General features: G+C 33.3%; 1 protein-coding gene across 2 annotated transcripts in view; it reads left to right on the forward strand.

Annotated features, from left to right (window-relative positions):
• The first annotated feature begins 347 nt into the window (after positions 1 to 347).
• The window catches only part of LOC137933208 (lutropin-choriogonadotropic hormone receptor-like), a 60,486-nt gene continuing 42,472 nt past the window's right edge, over positions 348 to 18,361 (forward strand). For both annotated transcript variants that reach the window (XM_068777053.1, XM_068777054.1), the window contains exon 1: positions 348 to 519. In XM_068777053.1, the coding sequence (XP_068633154.1) occupies positions 468 to 519 (52 nt within the window). In that variant the 5' untranslated portion in view covers positions 348 to 467. The remainder of the gene's footprint in view (positions 520 to 18,361) is intronic.

An 18,361-nucleotide genomic window follows, 5' to 3' on the forward strand; every position in this document is an offset into this window, starting at 1 on the left:
AATCTAACAACGTAATTAAAAAAACAACTAATTTATTTAAGCGATAATTATTGATTTCATTATTACTTTAACTATAGATTCAATACAACATTTTGTAGTTATCAATCGATCAATTACGTGACACGAAAGCAATAGAATTTGACAATGTCTGAAAGAACAGTGCTTCTTCGCAAAATTACATTTCAGCATTCAGTTTACAACTGACCGGCGCTAATAGCAGACGTGTTCTTATTAAATCTTATCTATATAGTTCGTTAAATGCTATATAGCTTTTACGTAGTGCTTATCAAGTATTACGTTTATGAAACTATTAAAAAAAAATTTAGAAGTGAAAATTATGTGTTTTAAATATGTGACAATATAAATATTATCGTTAATTAATAAAGTTAATAATTAAAATATATGATGTGAATGCATTAAGTGTTTGTTACATAAATATTAAATAAATAAATATACTAAAGTTTATAATGTTTTCAACGTGGAGTGAATGTATTTTAGTGACATGTGTCGTTTTATTAGGTGAGTACCGTATTTAATTAATATATTATAATTATATACAGCGGTAAATACTTCCTTATTATAAAATGTCGATTTAATTACATTTTTGCGTCTTACAAAATATTTGCGAGAGATTTGTGAGAAAATTGCAATTTTTTTATTTAATTATAAAAAAAATTGAACCTTTATTTCAAATATTTACGATATATTTCAACGATGATATATTTATGTAATATATTCACGAGATACTGATAGAGTTATCAGGATATTTCTCCTAAACCGCGTTTAGAACCCTAACAGTTTTAAATATAGGTATTTTATTTTGTTATTTTTTTATATCGAAACAGGTTGTTCCTTGACGTTTTTTTTCAGATGACGTCTTTAGGTGATTATTGTTTTTTTTTTTTGTAAATGGTCCCCGCTGTTGGGGACCTCTCGTTCCCCTATCTCGTGTGGGACAGGGACTTTTTAAATCTAGTAATTTATTCATTTTTTTTATTATTAATATCATTCTTCTTGATTCTCTATCATCTTATCTGTCGTACCGTTTCTTTCATTCTACAATTATCCCAGTCTTTCTCTTTCATTCCATTAGCCATACATTCACCCTCAACCACTACATTCTAGGTTTCCTTACCATTTTATTTTGCAACATTATTTATTGTTCATATATTTAACACGTATTTTCTCTGTAATTATCATTTTATATTATACTATTTATTAAACTATTTTTGGTACTACTATATTCCTTGTATTTCTATATTTTAGTCTTCGTTTTATTTTTACCAATTGCATTTATTACCACCTTCCTGCAGTAGCTGAGGAAGCATTCTCTCTCCCCTTCGTCTTGCATGATGGCCGAGATATTCCTTTATGTGATTATTGTTTACCTTAAACAGAAAATTAGAAAACTTAATTAAAAAAACGTAAATGTAAAAAGGTCTCAAGGATCTGGAGTGGAGACAAGGGCCTTGTTAAAGCTATAGGAAGACAATGGATGCAGGCCACTACCAAGCGGTTCTGTTGGAAATCTATCGTGTAGGCTATGTGCAGCTGTGGGCATCCCATGATTGAAATGATGATGATGTTAATCCATAATTCGCGAACTTATATTGGGCCATCTAAGCCCCAAAACCTAAGAGCTGTGAAGACGTTTACTCCAGTAGGATGTGAAATGAATAAATCGTGGTTTCGGCAATCCTCAAGCTTGGTTACTATAAATTGTTGTAGGCTTTAATTAAAGGCTTTATTGACATGGAAAGACGACGCCTCTCCGAAGTTGAATGTATAATAATGAATGTTTTCTTTTCCTATCACAAACTACATCTAAAGGCGCAGGTGTCCAGGGTGAGGTTCTTAAATGCCCTCTAGCTTCAGCGACTCAGATCGAAGTGGTCTTGAACCACCATGATGGTAGAATGATGGCTTCAGGAGTAGCGTAAACAAGGGGAATGAACGGACTATCCCAATTATACAGCTGAAAGAATTGCGACAGAGTTTTTGGTATTCTTCACCAACTGACGAAAGTAGTGTGGGGCTTTAAAAAGGTGATCGATTTTCAGACCTTCGGTTTTCTGCCTCCTCCACGGTGAACCTGAAAAGGCCAATGAAAAAAAATCGATACATGGCTAAAAAAACATATACCAATCCTGAGTTAGATGAAGCTGTAAAACCACTCATACAATATAATAGTGAAAGCTATGCTATGCACTCAGTACATAGTAATGTAATTTTCGTTAATATAATTATACTATTATGTGAGTGTGTGTGTGTGTGTGTGTGTATTTCCACTTAAATTCTCACTCATCACGATATCTCTCAAACTTTAATGTTTAGAAACTTAAACTAAGGTAGAAATATTCTTTTTATATATTTGAAGTTAACTAAGTTAATGTTACGAAAAACTTGAGCAGGATTTTTTTGGGACATTAAAAATAACCAAAAATGTATTTTATGAACTAGCACCCATAATAATCAATACAAGCCACGCGAAACGAGCAAGGGACAGCTAGTGTTGTATAAAGCGAGATAAAATCCGTGAAATTAGCCAAAATGACGCGTGTTTCACAAAAAAGTTACCACGACGTCGTAATAAAGAGTTTTAATATAGACGAAGCTAGTCATAAAAATCCACATCATTTTTAAAGTCTGATATTTTTTTGTAAAAATCACCTTTTCACACCCAATATATATATATATATATATATATATATATATATATATATATATATATATATATATATATATATATATATATACAGATGTGTGTGTGTTTTTGTGTGTAAATACAAAACTCATATTTACATGTATTAATATTTATAGGGTAAGGTGCTTTGACAGATTTCGTACTGTCAAAAGTTTAAGTACTGGTCGGTCGAAGTGCAATTATATATATATATATATATATGTAGTATAACTGAATGATCAGATTATTATTATGTTGATTTCATGTTTAAAAAATATTAACAAAGATTATCCTATAACATAGATTATAATAATTTTACTATATTTTTATTACATAACTTACTGGCGCACGATATTTTTTTTCATTGCCTCGCAACACGCATCTTGAGTTTATATTGACATAAATTGTTTGACAGTTTTAGATAGGTGTTTTAATTTTATTACATGGTTTGTATAGTATAAGATTTTTTTTAAATCATCAAAGTTTACGCCGTTTTCGTGTTTTACAACACATTTAGCATATAAATGTATAATTAATGTATTTTATTATAAAATCTTATGTGTCACGCAACTGTTACAGGCAAGCCAAGTTAATATGTATTTCTTTGTGTAATTCCTTAAACAGATTCCATAGTCTTAATAATTTCAGCCCTAAGACGTCCACTTCTATAGGTTCCCCTATTTCCAATAGGACCTGTTAGTCTTCTGTTCACTTTGTGTGTGGACGCCTACTATCTGTGGTCTCTCTCAAAACCTTTACACCAGTGATTCCCTAAGTGGTCTATATCGATCCCTAGGGGTCTATGACAACCTGCAAGGGGTCTACACGATAGTGGATCTCAACACATACACTGATAGACCTACTTACTTACATCTTACTATCTTATAATATCAAAACATTTACATTATTTATAAAAGTACCTAAAGCGGGATCAGCGCTGTTACCAATCTCCTAACGAAAAAAAGAAACAGACTGGACATCATTCGCCGAGGAGATTTAAGATTAACCCTTACAAAATTTACGCCAAATGTTGATAATTTATTGTTAAAGCATCAGGTTCATCCTTCTCACTAAAAATATTGAGTTATTGCTTATGTTATTTTATTTATAGTTTATTTTATGTTTATTGAATTTTACGTATATTTTACAAATTTTATTTTGAGTAGTTTTAATTTAAATTTAATTAATAAATGTATAAATTAACATGGGTTTTAACTTTAAGTTTTTAACACTAAACTTCACTACAGTTAGAAATTTACAGGAAATCAATATTAGGTAAGTAGGGGGGGTCTATCCAACACGGAAAAACATGGCAAGAGGTCTACGACACAAAAAAGTTTGGGGAACTCTGCTTTACTACATTGAGATCATATGTTTTATGTGGCGAACCCATTGCAACTTCAAGAGTAGGTAATTTTTTTTTTAATCTTAAATATGAGAGTCCCAAGGCTGTCACCTCAACTATCAACATGACATCAACGTGTGACAACTTGAGGTCGTCATTCGAGTCTTCCAACAACAACAAACCACTCCTTGCTTTTCTCCGTTGCACGATATATTTTTCCATTGTTTTCACGGATTAGCTCAGACAATGCCACACCCAGTATGTACTCGACTTCTATGTACTTTTAATATCTATAACATATATTTAGTAACTTATTTATTGCTCTGTGGCATATGATATAAACATAAATATGTCAAGGTTATCTTGAATAGAATATAAATAGGCCACACCTATTTATAATAGAGAATTATAAACAGGTAAAATATGTGTGACACGATAAAAGAGGCCAACAATTATATATATATATATATATTTTATTTTATTTAAATACTAGCTTTGCCCGCGACATCGTCTGACAATTTAACAAAAACTTTAATTAGTGTTTTTTACTTTTAAGAACTTTTCTGAAATAAAAGTAGCCTAAGTAATTCTATATAACATAACCTGCCAATGTAGTCTCGTTAAAATCGTTTAGACATTTCAGAGATTAGCTGGAACAAACGGACAGACTCACAGACAAAAAATTTTTTTTATTATATATATATACCGTATTCGTATGCATGTAATAAAAAGCGTTTATTTAAATATTACAAACAGACATTCCAAATTTATTTATTTAATAAATATCAATAAGCAACATTTTTTTAAAATATACACTTGTCATGTATATGTTTTATCTGTATTCAATATTTGTTTATATTATTGACACGCAGAAAAGCGCTATCGTTATGTCATATATCTCAAAAATATTACTAATACGTTTATAACTATATTAATGTTTATATTAGGAAGACCGGAAAGTAATTTCTGTTGACATATTTGACAGAAAAACACATTGATTTGTTACCGCTCCGGCATTAAAAATTTGTATTCTAGATGTCAAAAGGTTGTTGATAACGAAAGTGAATATATTGTTGATTAGAAATAGAAACTTGTTAAAAATGTAGTCGTGTGAGTTTAACTTAAGAAAGCGACATTACTTTCCGGTCCCCCTAATATTATGTATGCGGTACAAACAAGCTACATAAATATTTCCGTTTATCTCTTTGTTAATAAATGTCATGTTGATTTTTATTTATTTAATTTTTATTTCGTTCCTCTATCTTAAATCTATGACAAGGATTTTTGTCTTTTGACATCCTTCACTAGTTCTTTTACTATATCTTCTTTCATTCGTTACATTCTCTTGTACGTTCTTTTCTTTTATTCACAATCCTTAAACATCACCTCTTTTCCTTTGCCCTATTCTTTTAGTACCACAATTATTAATTCGTGTCTTAATAATAATTGTCATGTTTACATTGTACTGACTGAGATAGTCGTATCTCCTGTGTGTAGGCCCTCGGAGGTCAGGTATGGAGGATGGTTTAAGTGGCTCATGTTGACTAGACCTCCTAAGCCTGGTATTAACATGAGATCTCTGAAGGCAAGGGGGAAAACCTAGCAGTCAAAATTCGGAGTCGGGAGTAAGTGCTTAACAGCCCGACCAATAAAATCACACAGTGTGCAGTGTCAATGTATTCACAGAACAAAGTTAATACCACTTTTTATCTCTGCGACTGACATAGAGAAAAAGTTTCAATATATATATATAACAATATATATATAATTCATTTTATTATTTATTTCACATTTATGGAGTCAAACACAATAATAGTTTCTGAAACGATAGTTTTGCTTTCGTTAATATTCTAAGCAAGCAGCAAATTTAGTACAAGTTAACCAATTATAGAAATAAAACGACATTTAAAGCATTTAACTCCTATTAATATATATAATTCACGTGATTAAAGATTTAAGGTTAGGAAAAAAAAATATATATGAATTAGTTTAAGAAATTAGTAACACTTTTGTGAGCAACTGTATATGGTATTATAATACACTCTCGTCTCGTAGTTGATTCGGCCGGATGTAAATGCCTCCTGAAATTTCTTTACAAAAGTTGACTAGACATTTATGTCTCTCGCCAAAGGCGACTTTTTGTAGCAATGCTCTTGCGCGTTTATTCAACGCATTGCTACTGTCGCGTGTTTATCGCATTTGTGCGTTAAGGTAACGTAACACGCTACAGTAGTAATACGGCGAGTCAACGGATGTTGCAGAACCTCATTTAAATCGTAAGCAAAGGCGCATAGCTAACATCTGCTTCGCGACTGTATCGATATAGACCTGTAACAGCGTCGCTATTACATCGCTACAAAAAGTCGCCGGGGGCCTAAGAGTCAAATCGACCCCTCCACCGAATGAAATGACAATACCCATTTATGATTTCAATCGGGTTTTTTATTACAACAAAAGTTTTTTTACAATCTACGAGTTCCAATACACCTTGTCTATTTTTTTCATTATTTTCTGGCTAAAAATGACAGATAAGCAAAAATATCCTTAGTAAGAAAAGGACCAATATTTAGCCACTTCCGCACATGCAGTGGTAGTAGTGCAACAAAGTGCACCGCCCGCCAGCCCGCTGATAAATGCGTATACGGCAAACAATGCGAATCACACAACCGCCACCGCCATATTACTCAACACGTGTTTCACCCCTCCACGGGGCATCTTCAGGAGTTATGTTACACCGATTAGTGCCAAACGCAGAGAATTTAGAGAAAAATATCCTTTTTCTCTAAATATACCAGGAAAAGGACAGACAAGAAAACAAAGTTTATCCGATATTAGTAAAAACTTTACTCCTATTCGTCATTATAAGAATAAATACAATTATATTATAAAATTTTCACTGTTTTATGTGTGTAAAATATTTGAGATATAATCAACATTTAATTTTTCGTCTTTCCTGAAAAGTTTCATTTTTTTTGAAAGGGGAAATATTTATTATCTTTATGACTAAAATTCATCACAAATCAGATGAAGAATTATTATCAATACATTGTTTTTTTTATATAAATCATTACTTTTACGATCATCTCGTAGACTTACTGTCTAGTTTGGTTTATCTGCAAGCGACAAATAGCTAATCATGCCACAATAGCAGATGGATGTTCCCGACAATTGAGTAATTTGCCGCCCGTCGATGTTGTGAATACTTAGAGATTTCAGACGTTTTTTTAAAAGTCCAACATATTTAATTTTAAATTATTATTAATATTAGATATGGTAAATGTAAAAACAACGTTTCATTATGTATTATTAATTCTTTTTTTAAAATTAATATTTCTTTACGATATATTTTTCAGAATCATGTCTATGAAAATTTTCAAAATTCTTCATACATAAAAAGATACAGGAAAGATAAAATAAAAGTACCAGCAAAAGTACCTTAGCTACCTACTGCAGCACATCCTAACTTTTACTACAGCGCTGGTTTTCAGTTTTTTTTTTATAATTTTTATAATCCTTAGTTACTGCCCGCAAATTGCGATACAAAATACGTATTTTCTGTCCTGAAAAAAGGTTTTATTTTGTTGGAAATAAGTATTATTTAACCCTAACCTAATAGATTCAGGCGTTACTTTGCGGAAGTCCATTCTAAGTAAGAAAAAGACTAATATATAGCTACTTCCGCTGTGTAGCAGTAGTCGTGCAATAAAATGCACCGCGCGCCAACCCGCTGATAAATGCGCATACGGTAAACAATGCGAAACACAACGTAACATAACAGAAGTAGCTATATATTAGTACAATTCTTCCTAAATAAATTTCAATTCAAAAAAAAATCATCACAAAAACGAAACGATCTGAAGAGTGGGCAGGATGTCATAAAACCAGTTTACATCGGTAACAGAAGTTCAAAAGACATTAAAAGTGAAACAGTCATCATTTGAAGTGCACAAAGACGAAAGGAAACCAAACAACAGCATTTTATTGCACGACCAGCTTACAACCCATCAAATTAACGGCCGCATTGTAAAACGTTGCCCTCCTTCTTCAATCTGCCGTATTATAGTAACATCACAATCCATTTGATGTCCCTTTAAATTAAGTTTACAGCCGAAACACTTTCGACACGCCCCGCACGTGCTTTGTTTACGACTTCATTTGTTTATGCCAGTAACTTTTGTGTTTATTTGATTGATTAGTTCGCCGAGGTAGTAACATCTTTGATTTTATCTACTAGATGTGTTTCATTTTTCTTTTTTTTTAATTTCATTCCTTTATCACAATTTTTCTTTCTCATCCTTCAGATTTTATCCTTAACTTTTATTTGGATCACCTACCAACATTTACCGCAATTCTTACACTATTACGTTTTGTTTCTTTTTATAGCATTACTTTTTATTGATTATAGTAACTGATCACTTTTTGGTTTTTCTTTCCTATAATAGCTACAATCTTGTTTAAGTTTGCTTGAATCTAGTACCTATTAAATAATACTCCTGGGGACATTTAAATGTCGCGGCGTTCCGAGGACGGATCACTTTCTCGGTAATCCTGATGATGCGACGATATTAAGACAGCTTATATAGCGTACAGCAGATTGATAAGAACAAGCCTAAGGAATAAAATTAGGAGTTGAGCTAGTCCGAGAACAAGAAACTAAAATTTAAATATAAATAAACAGAAGTAACTATCGATGATTATAAAATAATCATATGGGTACAAAGTATAAACAAAAATTTTAAACTAAAACAGTAAATAAAGAAAAGAAATAAATATATTGTGTGATATAACAATCATAAGTAATCAGGAATGTAGATGAGAGAAGTAAGCCGATGTGTGGAAAAAGCTCAAAACGTGAAGAGTGAAAGATTTTGTGAATAATGTGAGGAAGGAGAGAAAGAATTTGTGAGAAAAGAAAGGAGGAAGAATAAAAAATATTAAAAATAATTTAAACACGAAATGTAACGACCCTGCCCCACACATGCCGGGGCGAACATAAAAAAAAACCCAAAAAGTATAGTACAAAACTGTTAGGGAACAGTCGCTAACAGTTTTGTCTAAACTGTCTCTAACATCCTAGAAAGAAGCGTTGTTGGAGTTTTTTCCGCCATGTTTCCTAGTGCTAATGCTTGCTGGGATGCTAGCAATATTAGATAGGCAATAGCAACCGACCAAGAAGACCAAGGTACGGTCCTCCTTGAATACGAATGTTAAAAAAAAGTCAGCGATCTAAAAGCACAACGATCGCCCAATCTGGTAATATTGACTATGCTTTTGCCCCAGCTGAAACTCTTGTAGGCACCTTCGAGCTAACATAAGCGCTCCACTCAAAAATCATCGAAATCTAAATATGCCAATAAAAGTACAGTCTGGATCTAAAATTTAAAAAAAAGTATACATAATTTGTGTAATTCGCATTGTTTGCCGCATACGCATTTATCAGCGGGCTGGCGGGTGGTGCACTTTGTTGCACGACTACCACTGCGTGTGCGGAAGTGGCTAAATATTGGACTTTTTCTTACTTAGGATGGACTTCTGCAAGGTAACGCCTGATTACATTAAATATATAATTTTATGAATGAATCCGTCGTTATGTCGAAATTTCCACTTGCACCGCGACATAGCACGTGCTCTGGAGGTTAAGACACAGTTAACTGGTCACGTGACACTAGCACGGGTCAATTACTTCCATTTGACACGACGGCCCGCGATGAATTAGTAAATATAGCACTGGGTGAATGCACTGGAGTGTTTCTTTATAGATAATCTCATTACACAAGCTTTGTGTACAATTGTTCCACACATAGACATCTACATTATCTTTATTTACGCTTAAGTGATGTTCTTTGTTAGTAATCGGTTTTTAAACTTACGTCGAATCGATAAAGAGAAGTAAAAAATTTAAATTTCGAAAAGAATTAATATAGCGCTTTATCAATCGCATTTTTATACAAGTGAAAGTGACGGGTGAATTTAATATCACAACACTACTGCTCCCTAACTGCGACCAGCCATGGCGAATCGTGGTTGGATCTGGACCCCTCCTTGGTTCGCCACCTCGCTGCCATCCCGAGCAGCATGCACACAACACCAACACAATCTATACAAAACTCTACATGGGTAAAACGCTTTTCTATGTGCAATACCCGCCGATAAAAATTGCACATCGACCTTTGGAAAGAGACAATCGGCTAATTTCGGCTACGTAGAGCGTTATCTCTGTCACACGACTGACAACACGGCACATAGGTAGTGTGGGACAGAGATAACGCTTTACAATGCCGAAATTAACCGATTGTCTCTTTCCAAAGATCGATGTGTAATATTTCGAACATAAACTGACAAAAAATTTTAATTTAATAATGATACAAAAACAATAGTAATATAGTGGATGTGACCTCTAACTTACCATTCATGATTATAAGTTGATCTTACAACAGGTTTACCAAAATAATAATATTACAAGTTTTTTCTTACTGTATTTTTGTACTGTAACTCTTAAATATATCTACCATGTTATGGAATATCATGAGATATATATAACACAGAATGATTTGTTATCGTTGTAAAAGATTTAATAGTTGAATTTATAACTCATTTGTCAGTAAAAAGCCTTTACAATTATTTCCAATCATACTGTATAAATAAATGACTCTTAAACATGTTACATTCATTTATTTTTTCTATTGAACGGCGACAGTCCGTCGAGACGGATAGTAAATAAAACTTATTTTAATATGTTGCAATACGAATTTTAAAATTAGTATTGCTACATATTTTATTGCTCCCGAAACCATTAATTTTTGGATAGGGTATACATACCATACATTAATTGGCAATAAATTTGGTATAAATAGCCAATAATCTCTATATATATAGCATTGGGTTTAGGTATTTAATAGATTCAGGCGTTATTTTGCGGAAGTCCATCCTAAGTAAGAAAAAGACCAATATTTAGCCACTTCCGCACATGCAGTGGTAGTCGTGCAACAAAGTGCACCGCCCGCCAGCCTGCTGATAAATGCTCATGCGGTAAACAATGCGAAAACACTCTGTGTTTGGCACTAATCGGTGTAACATAACTCCTGAAGATGCCCCGTGGAGGGGTGAAACACGTGTTGAGTGATTTAACGGTGGTAGTTGTGTAATTCGCAAAGGCTAGTGGCTATTCGCAAAGCGGAAGTGGTTAAATATTGGATATTTTCTTAATTAGGTTTAGGGTTAAAGGTTTTTTTCTGGCTAATACATTCACCCCAAATCTTTTACACCAAAAAAGTCACCCTGTATATACGAATTCCTTCCGCAAAGGAAGTAGAGGGACTAATTAAATTCGCAAAACCGGCTAAGAAAGTCAATACAAATATATAAATAGTCCATTATGAAGGACAACGTACGCAGAGTGTCCTCCCTCAAATTCTGCAGGGCAGTGGCAATTAATGCAAAAAATCGGAATAAAATGTTGATAGGCAATAAAAATATTGTAATTAAAATATTATAATAATAAAAATTACTTAAGTAATAAAATTGTAAGAAAACGAAACTATGATAAAATTGTGATACATAATAGTAGAAGAAAGTAAAAAAAACCAATTATTTTTATAAGCATAAAAGCTGTAAAAGTATGAATAAATAACTTATTTGTCAGAGGAAAGCTATAAAGAAAAAAGTCTATTTTCAATCACATTAATTTTTTTTTATTAGAATACGATAGGCCAATATCTTCTGGTACTACAATGTCTGCAAGGACAGATAGATATTTAACAATAATTAATTTTAATGCGTAATAAGCCGAATAATGAAAACGTTTTTTCTTACTACGTAATCATTATGGTTTGTTATTACGGAACCATTTAATTTTTAATAAAATATACCATACATTAATATAGAACAAATGCGCTTTACATTTATAACCAATCATCCTGTATATACGTAAAAGATATATATCGAAATAAATATAAATATCTTAAATTATATTATTGTTAAAATGGAGAACTACTCTTTAATTTTAAAGCCTGATTTGACCTTTTGTATCGAATAAAAAATTAATACAGTTATATTATTATAACAAAACAAGAAATGTTTCTTGTATAACAATACAAATGTTCCTCGTCTTGTTTTCACTGTTGGTGATGACATTAATATTTATATCTATTGTAATATTAGTAATAATTTTTTAACGTATTTAAATTCTTAATTGAGTAATGGTATCACAGGAGAAGACTGTGACCTGTGATCGAAGGTTGCGGTTCAATTCCCGAGATACAATTATATATTTGCGCATTTATTATATAGGATTGTCACAGCTCATAAAAAAATTTGGGATGGGCAATAGCGTCTTGTACGTACCATAATACGAAAGAAAAGGACCAATATTTAGCCACTTCCGCACATGCAGTGGTAGTCGTGCAATGAAATGCACCGCCCGCCAGCTCGCTGATAAATGCGTATGCGGCAAACAATTCAAATCACACAACCGCCACCACCAAATTACTCAACACGTGTTTCACCCCTCCACGGGGCATCTTCAAGAGTTATGTTACACCGATTAGTGCCAAACACAGAGTCTACTAGTAGACTCTGTGTTTGACTGGGTGAATTTCATTGCACGACTACCACTGCATGTGCGGAAGTGGCTAAATATTGGTCCTTTTCTTACTTAGGATGGACTTCCGCGAGGTAACGCCTGATTCCATTAAATATTAAAGTACCATAATACCAAACCGCTATCGACAGTCCGTCTGCCAAGCGTGGCGGTCATGATGTATCGTCTCACTGATATCTTTGAAGGATGATTGAATCTTGCAGTGGACGTCTGTGGGTTTAAAACGACAGAATCCTTGAAGAAATGATATATTTTTTTAGTTATATTAGGAGCCGTTAATAAAATTTTCGTTATGACAGTGTGATCAAAGGTGAGAGTCCTGGGAGATGATCTTAAACATGGTAATCACTACCAAGACAATTTAATGTCGATTTTACGTTCTTATATATTTTTAACCGTTTGGATCTCAACCAGCGCGACCGCACTGTTCATATTTTATGTCGAGAAAGTCCAGCACGTTTTAAGCACTAGGGGAACCTGACTGACGTTTTGGAGCGCTCAGATTTACTTACGCAAGTACATCACACAGCTCTTTTTGGAGTAATTAGTGTATTTTACAATAAATAGAGTCGTTCTATAAAAATACAGTACAAAATAAAAAGTTTTATTTTTGTTAACTTTTTTTTAAAAAATTATCGAACAAACTTGAAATGTTAACAAAGAATTTAAATAGAGAGTAACAATTATAATTTTCGGCATTGGTTTTTATCAATACATACTGCAAAAATTCCTTTTCTACAACGCCCGCAAATTAAGTGTGATACACATACAACAAGCGCTTGCTGTTTCTCGATAATAAATCAAACAAGTAATATCGTGATTCTTGGGCATTTTCGTATATATATAGGGAAAGCGCGATCGCGTTGCTTCGGATTTTAACGGTGTTTTTTCAATACTGCCTGGTACTAAAAAGCTTAAGCCTTCCCAAAAGAAGTTTATCTCTCAACACTCACAGGTAAACTCTGCCCATCCGACATTTCTACTAAAAAAGTAAGACAAAAGTTTAATTCGTAGCATTCTCTCTTACGTTATCTTATTATGGGGCAATGCTGCCGAAATTAATTATGTAAACTATTCTATATTCAAAAAGTATAACGTGTTTGATAACGAGTGGAAAAAGTGAGGGATTTTGAAAACTGAAATATCAAACGACTTTTTTAATGAAAGATAATTTTAGATTTCCTACTTAAATGTAGTGCGTAAGTAGATTGTTTCGGTTTTCGTGTACCACAGATAATGAAAGATCATATCATATACTGAGGTATCCACTATACAAATACACCTATCCCCCGATTTACACGGTATTTGTTTTACACGTTTTCGCTTTTACACGGTTTCCAAATAAGTTTTTTTTTTGTTTTAATAACCGATTTTATTACCATCTCTCATAACGTAAATATTTCTGCTTCAAACATCGAATCGGCACAAATAACTTCGAGTGATGAAAGTGAATTCGAACCTTCGATTCCCAAAAATAGAATGAGAGTAATTTCTGACAGTGATAAAGAATACGCCTTTGGTTTTATTTTTTGTTCTTCTGTTTAATGTACATTGTAAATAAATAAAAAAAATAGTGTTTCCGTAATATATTAAATATTTTAACTTGTCAATGCATTTTATTTTTATTTCTGTGTACACCAAAAAATATTGCAAAAAATCGCAACTGTTAAATAGCAAAATTATGATTTTTTGCAAGCTTTTCGATTTATAATTTAAAATTTTCGATTTACACGTTTTTCTCAGGAACGTATCTACCGTGTAAATCGGGGGATAGGTGTACAGTCAATTTTTTTTTAAGGAAATAATCAATATTAAAATAAATATACATGAAAAATTACAGTAAATCTTAAAACCGGTACCAACATTAATAATTCTATTTTAATTTAATATTCTTTATTTTTCTCACTAGAAAACATGTAAATAATTTTATAATAATAAACAAAAAAGTTCAATTTGCAGTCTTATCATAGGCAATTCCTTCCAGACAACCATAGTTTTTAAATGGTATAAGTATAAATAATGGGTAGTTAAAGTATACAAAACATACACAAACAAACATACTAACATATGTATATAGCATATATGGTTATAATATTTAAGGTATAATATATATTACGGTATCATCAATCAAAAATAAAAGTGACTTGGATCTAACTTGCCTTAGAAAGAATAAGGAAACAGAGAAAGAAAAAAAAACAAAGGTTAAATAATAATAGGTCTAGTAAATATTTCTTAATCATTTTATTAAAAATAGGTAGTGAGTTAGCACGTCTTATATTTAGCGGTAACGCATTCCACAATCGAATAATGTCTTGTATAGTGAAAGATGTTTTAAATCTTAGAGTTTTTGATGATCCCAAAGACTTCTCATATATATTTAATGGAATCAGGCGTTACCTCGCGGAAGTCCATCCTAAGTAAGAAAAGGACCAATATTTAGCCACTTCCGCACATGCAGTGATGGTCGTGCAATAAAATGCACCATCCGCCGGTCCGCTGATAAATGCGTATGCGGCAAACAATGCGAATCACACAACCGCCGACGCCAAATCACTCAACACGTGTTTCACCCATTTCTTTTTCATTTCTCATATGTATCATGAAGAAATTGAAATCTTAATTTGAGATAAGAGAGAGTGAGTGGATTGAAAAGAATATTATAAAGTAGATAAAGGATGTGAGCATACCGACGAAGCCTTATGGCTAACCAATTGAGCTTAACGCGAAATTCGGAAACATTATCATATGTCTGAAGTTCAAATCAAATATGAAACGAATACAGAAGTTTTGAAGGCGCTCAAGATTATTTAGCCGGTTTTCAGTGAGGTTTCGATCGCCGACATCTACATAATGTAGAAAAGGAAGTAAAGAAAGGTGACTATGCACGAAAAATATTAGTTAAAAAGTAGTTTAGACGTTGCAAAGACCCTATCGATGAAATAAGGTTACGGCTCATTTTTCGAACTTGTGGACCCCACGAAAGCAGTTTATCGAATAATAGACTTTTCTTTAAAGTAATTGCAGCAAAAATAAATTTTCCTCTTTGAATATATAAGCTAACTATCATAACAATGAAACTAAACATACAGTAAGGCTTTTTATTATTAACAAATTACATCAGATATATAAACTTGAACTTATAACGTTATAGGTTGCTAATCGGAAAGCTCGTGAACGATTCTATCAATTCACTTTCTTTTTCATTTAATATTTGTATCAAGTCATGAGGAATGTCATCACAGAGACAAAAAGATACAAAAATTGTAAGGTTGATAATAATTAAACTTTTACTTTTTCATTTGGCATTTTCGAATCGTCAATTAACATAAAATGTCGACATTGTTATCCCTCCAGGAAGCTCAGAAGGCATATCTGTTTAGAAGAGCCGGCGAGAAACTCAACAGTTGCTCTTTACAAATAAGTTTAATACTGAGTGACAACATTTATTTCCACGTATTGACATCAGTATAAAATATTCTTGTATAGAATAATATACTTTTTTTTTCAGTGGCAGAACAAAAATTTTGGAATATTTTGTGCTATATACAATTTATTTAATATGTTACATACAAAAACCACAGAGTAAATTACACAAACTGAGCAAACAATTAATAAAACCAAAGAGTAAATTAAAACGCTGTCAAAAATTTGGTATTAATCAAAGCCAAAAAAACGTGTTTTGATGTAAAAAAAACTACGTTATACCATAAAGTATTATAATGAAAAAATACTTAAACGTTTTGCATTGTTTTATGCGTTCTACTCTAAAGTATGCGTTTGGGCTTGAGGTACACGTATGCCCCCTTCATATGGCTATTTGATCATCTCAACTCGAAATTAGCACGGATTATGCTCCGTGGTGAAGAAGGGCGTTCGCTCAAACCGGACTAATCTAGCAAACCAGGTCACAAGCCTAACTAGCGTCAAAGGTCAAGAGCACCAGTGGAAAATAAGCTTTTGTTCTCGCACAGCCAGAACTACTAATTTAGGCACTAAGGCCCCACCCAGATGAGCCGAGAGCAGCGGAACCCCGTGCTCGTGTATAGTGTATTTGTTCTTTTTAGTTGTTCATCACAAAGGAGGGTGAGTTTAGTATATGGGTCTTTGCAAAAAAATCTTAAATTTTATACATTTTAATTTAGAAGAGAGGGAAGAAAAGATAAAAAAATTAAAAGGAAACCAAATTATAATCATTTGAAGCTATTCATAAAATTATTACCTTGTAAATACGACCAATTTTAACAGTTCTTACGTGAAGGCACTTTAACGACGTAATAGTAAAAGTAATATCATAATATACTTCAGTTTTAATCAATAATATTATATAATATAAATTAGTCTATGAAAGCAACTAGGTTGTCCTCGGAGCCGTTACAATGCAAACAGAATACCCGAAAAAGATTTTTTTACGTCCATCCGTTATCGGCGAGTCTTTGTTGATGCGTTATCATTGAATTATAGACGCCATAATCCGTCAGTCATGAAATGTCACGCGCGAATATATTGTTTAAATACGTCGGGGAGTGAACTGCGCAGTATATGAACCAGTGAAGATGATGAGTAAGTCACCATTAGTTGATCACAATGCTTACCAACCCATCTATAAAAAGGTTTTACGTTACATATAGGTAGATGCAAAATAAACCTACAAAGTAGTTAACACGTTCACTGGGGGCCTAATTTTGAAGAACTTTCAGCTGGTGCGGCTGAGGTCGAATCAGCCTCAAGCTGAACTTCCTAGTAGTGCGGTTGAGGCCTTTTCTGCCTCATGTTCATCAACATTTTTTTACAATATTGAGTCAATGCTTCGCAGACATAAAGAAAGCTATATTTGTTTTTGTCATAACTCATACGGTTAAGTGTAAACAGCCGCCGCACTAGAGAGAAAACACGAGTTTTACGCGCCGCACCAGTGCAAAGTCTACCATGAGGCTGAATCGGCCTCAAGCCGCAGTGAACATGTTAAATATTTTCTGAAAACGACGGACTACCAACAGCCTCCTACACGGTGGGCAGACGAATTCGTTGAAACTGTCGTAAGAACCTTCCTACGTGTCCATATCAAACAGTGGGCGTGAGCATCATAGGGCAAAGTGCAGACATATCTTGCTCGATGGCTGCCTTGATAACTTCGACTCGGGCTGTAACACGCAATAAAGTAACTGAAATTTTCGTACTGAAAGTTCACAAAGCTATGATACCGCTTAGGCGAGTGCTCCGTAGAATGGTCTGGCGCAAAGGCTCCCGAGACCACGCACGCTTTAGTATACCACCTCAAGGTCGTCCAAAGTGGCCCGAGATGACAACCTTGTTTGAAAGAAGAGGAAAGCCGACACACTTACTTCCGGTTTTGTTGCAGGATGATAGGTGACGTAACTAAACAAAACAAAACTGTAATATCAGTGTGGCGAAGGATGGGTGGCGATGCGTAAATGTAATGTGGGTGAATGCTGTATGTTGAATATATGCTGAATGATAAAAATAGTGAAGCTTATTTTAGAAGTAAGGTGAAAGTGGTGCGGTGTTTGTCCCTGTCCCAAAAATGAGATGAGGGAAAAAAGTTTTTAATTGATAGCATTTGATTAACAAAAACACACGATGAGTTATGGGTTTAGCTACACGTGTTTATTTCATCATGTCGACCCATCATGCCTGCATAGCCTGTCTCCCACAAAGATTACCACAGCCACCAGTAGCCAGGAGTATCAAGCGACTTCCTTTGTTAAGGAAGTCG

Source organism: Battus philenor, unplaced genomic scaffold, assembly GCF_028537555.1.
Source record: "Battus philenor isolate CCGP_79_NKW_IND1 unplaced genomic scaffold, ilBatPhil1.0.hap1 SCAF_13, whole genome shotgun sequence".
NCBI lineage: Eukaryota > Metazoa > Arthropoda > Insecta > Lepidoptera > Papilionidae > Battus > Battus philenor.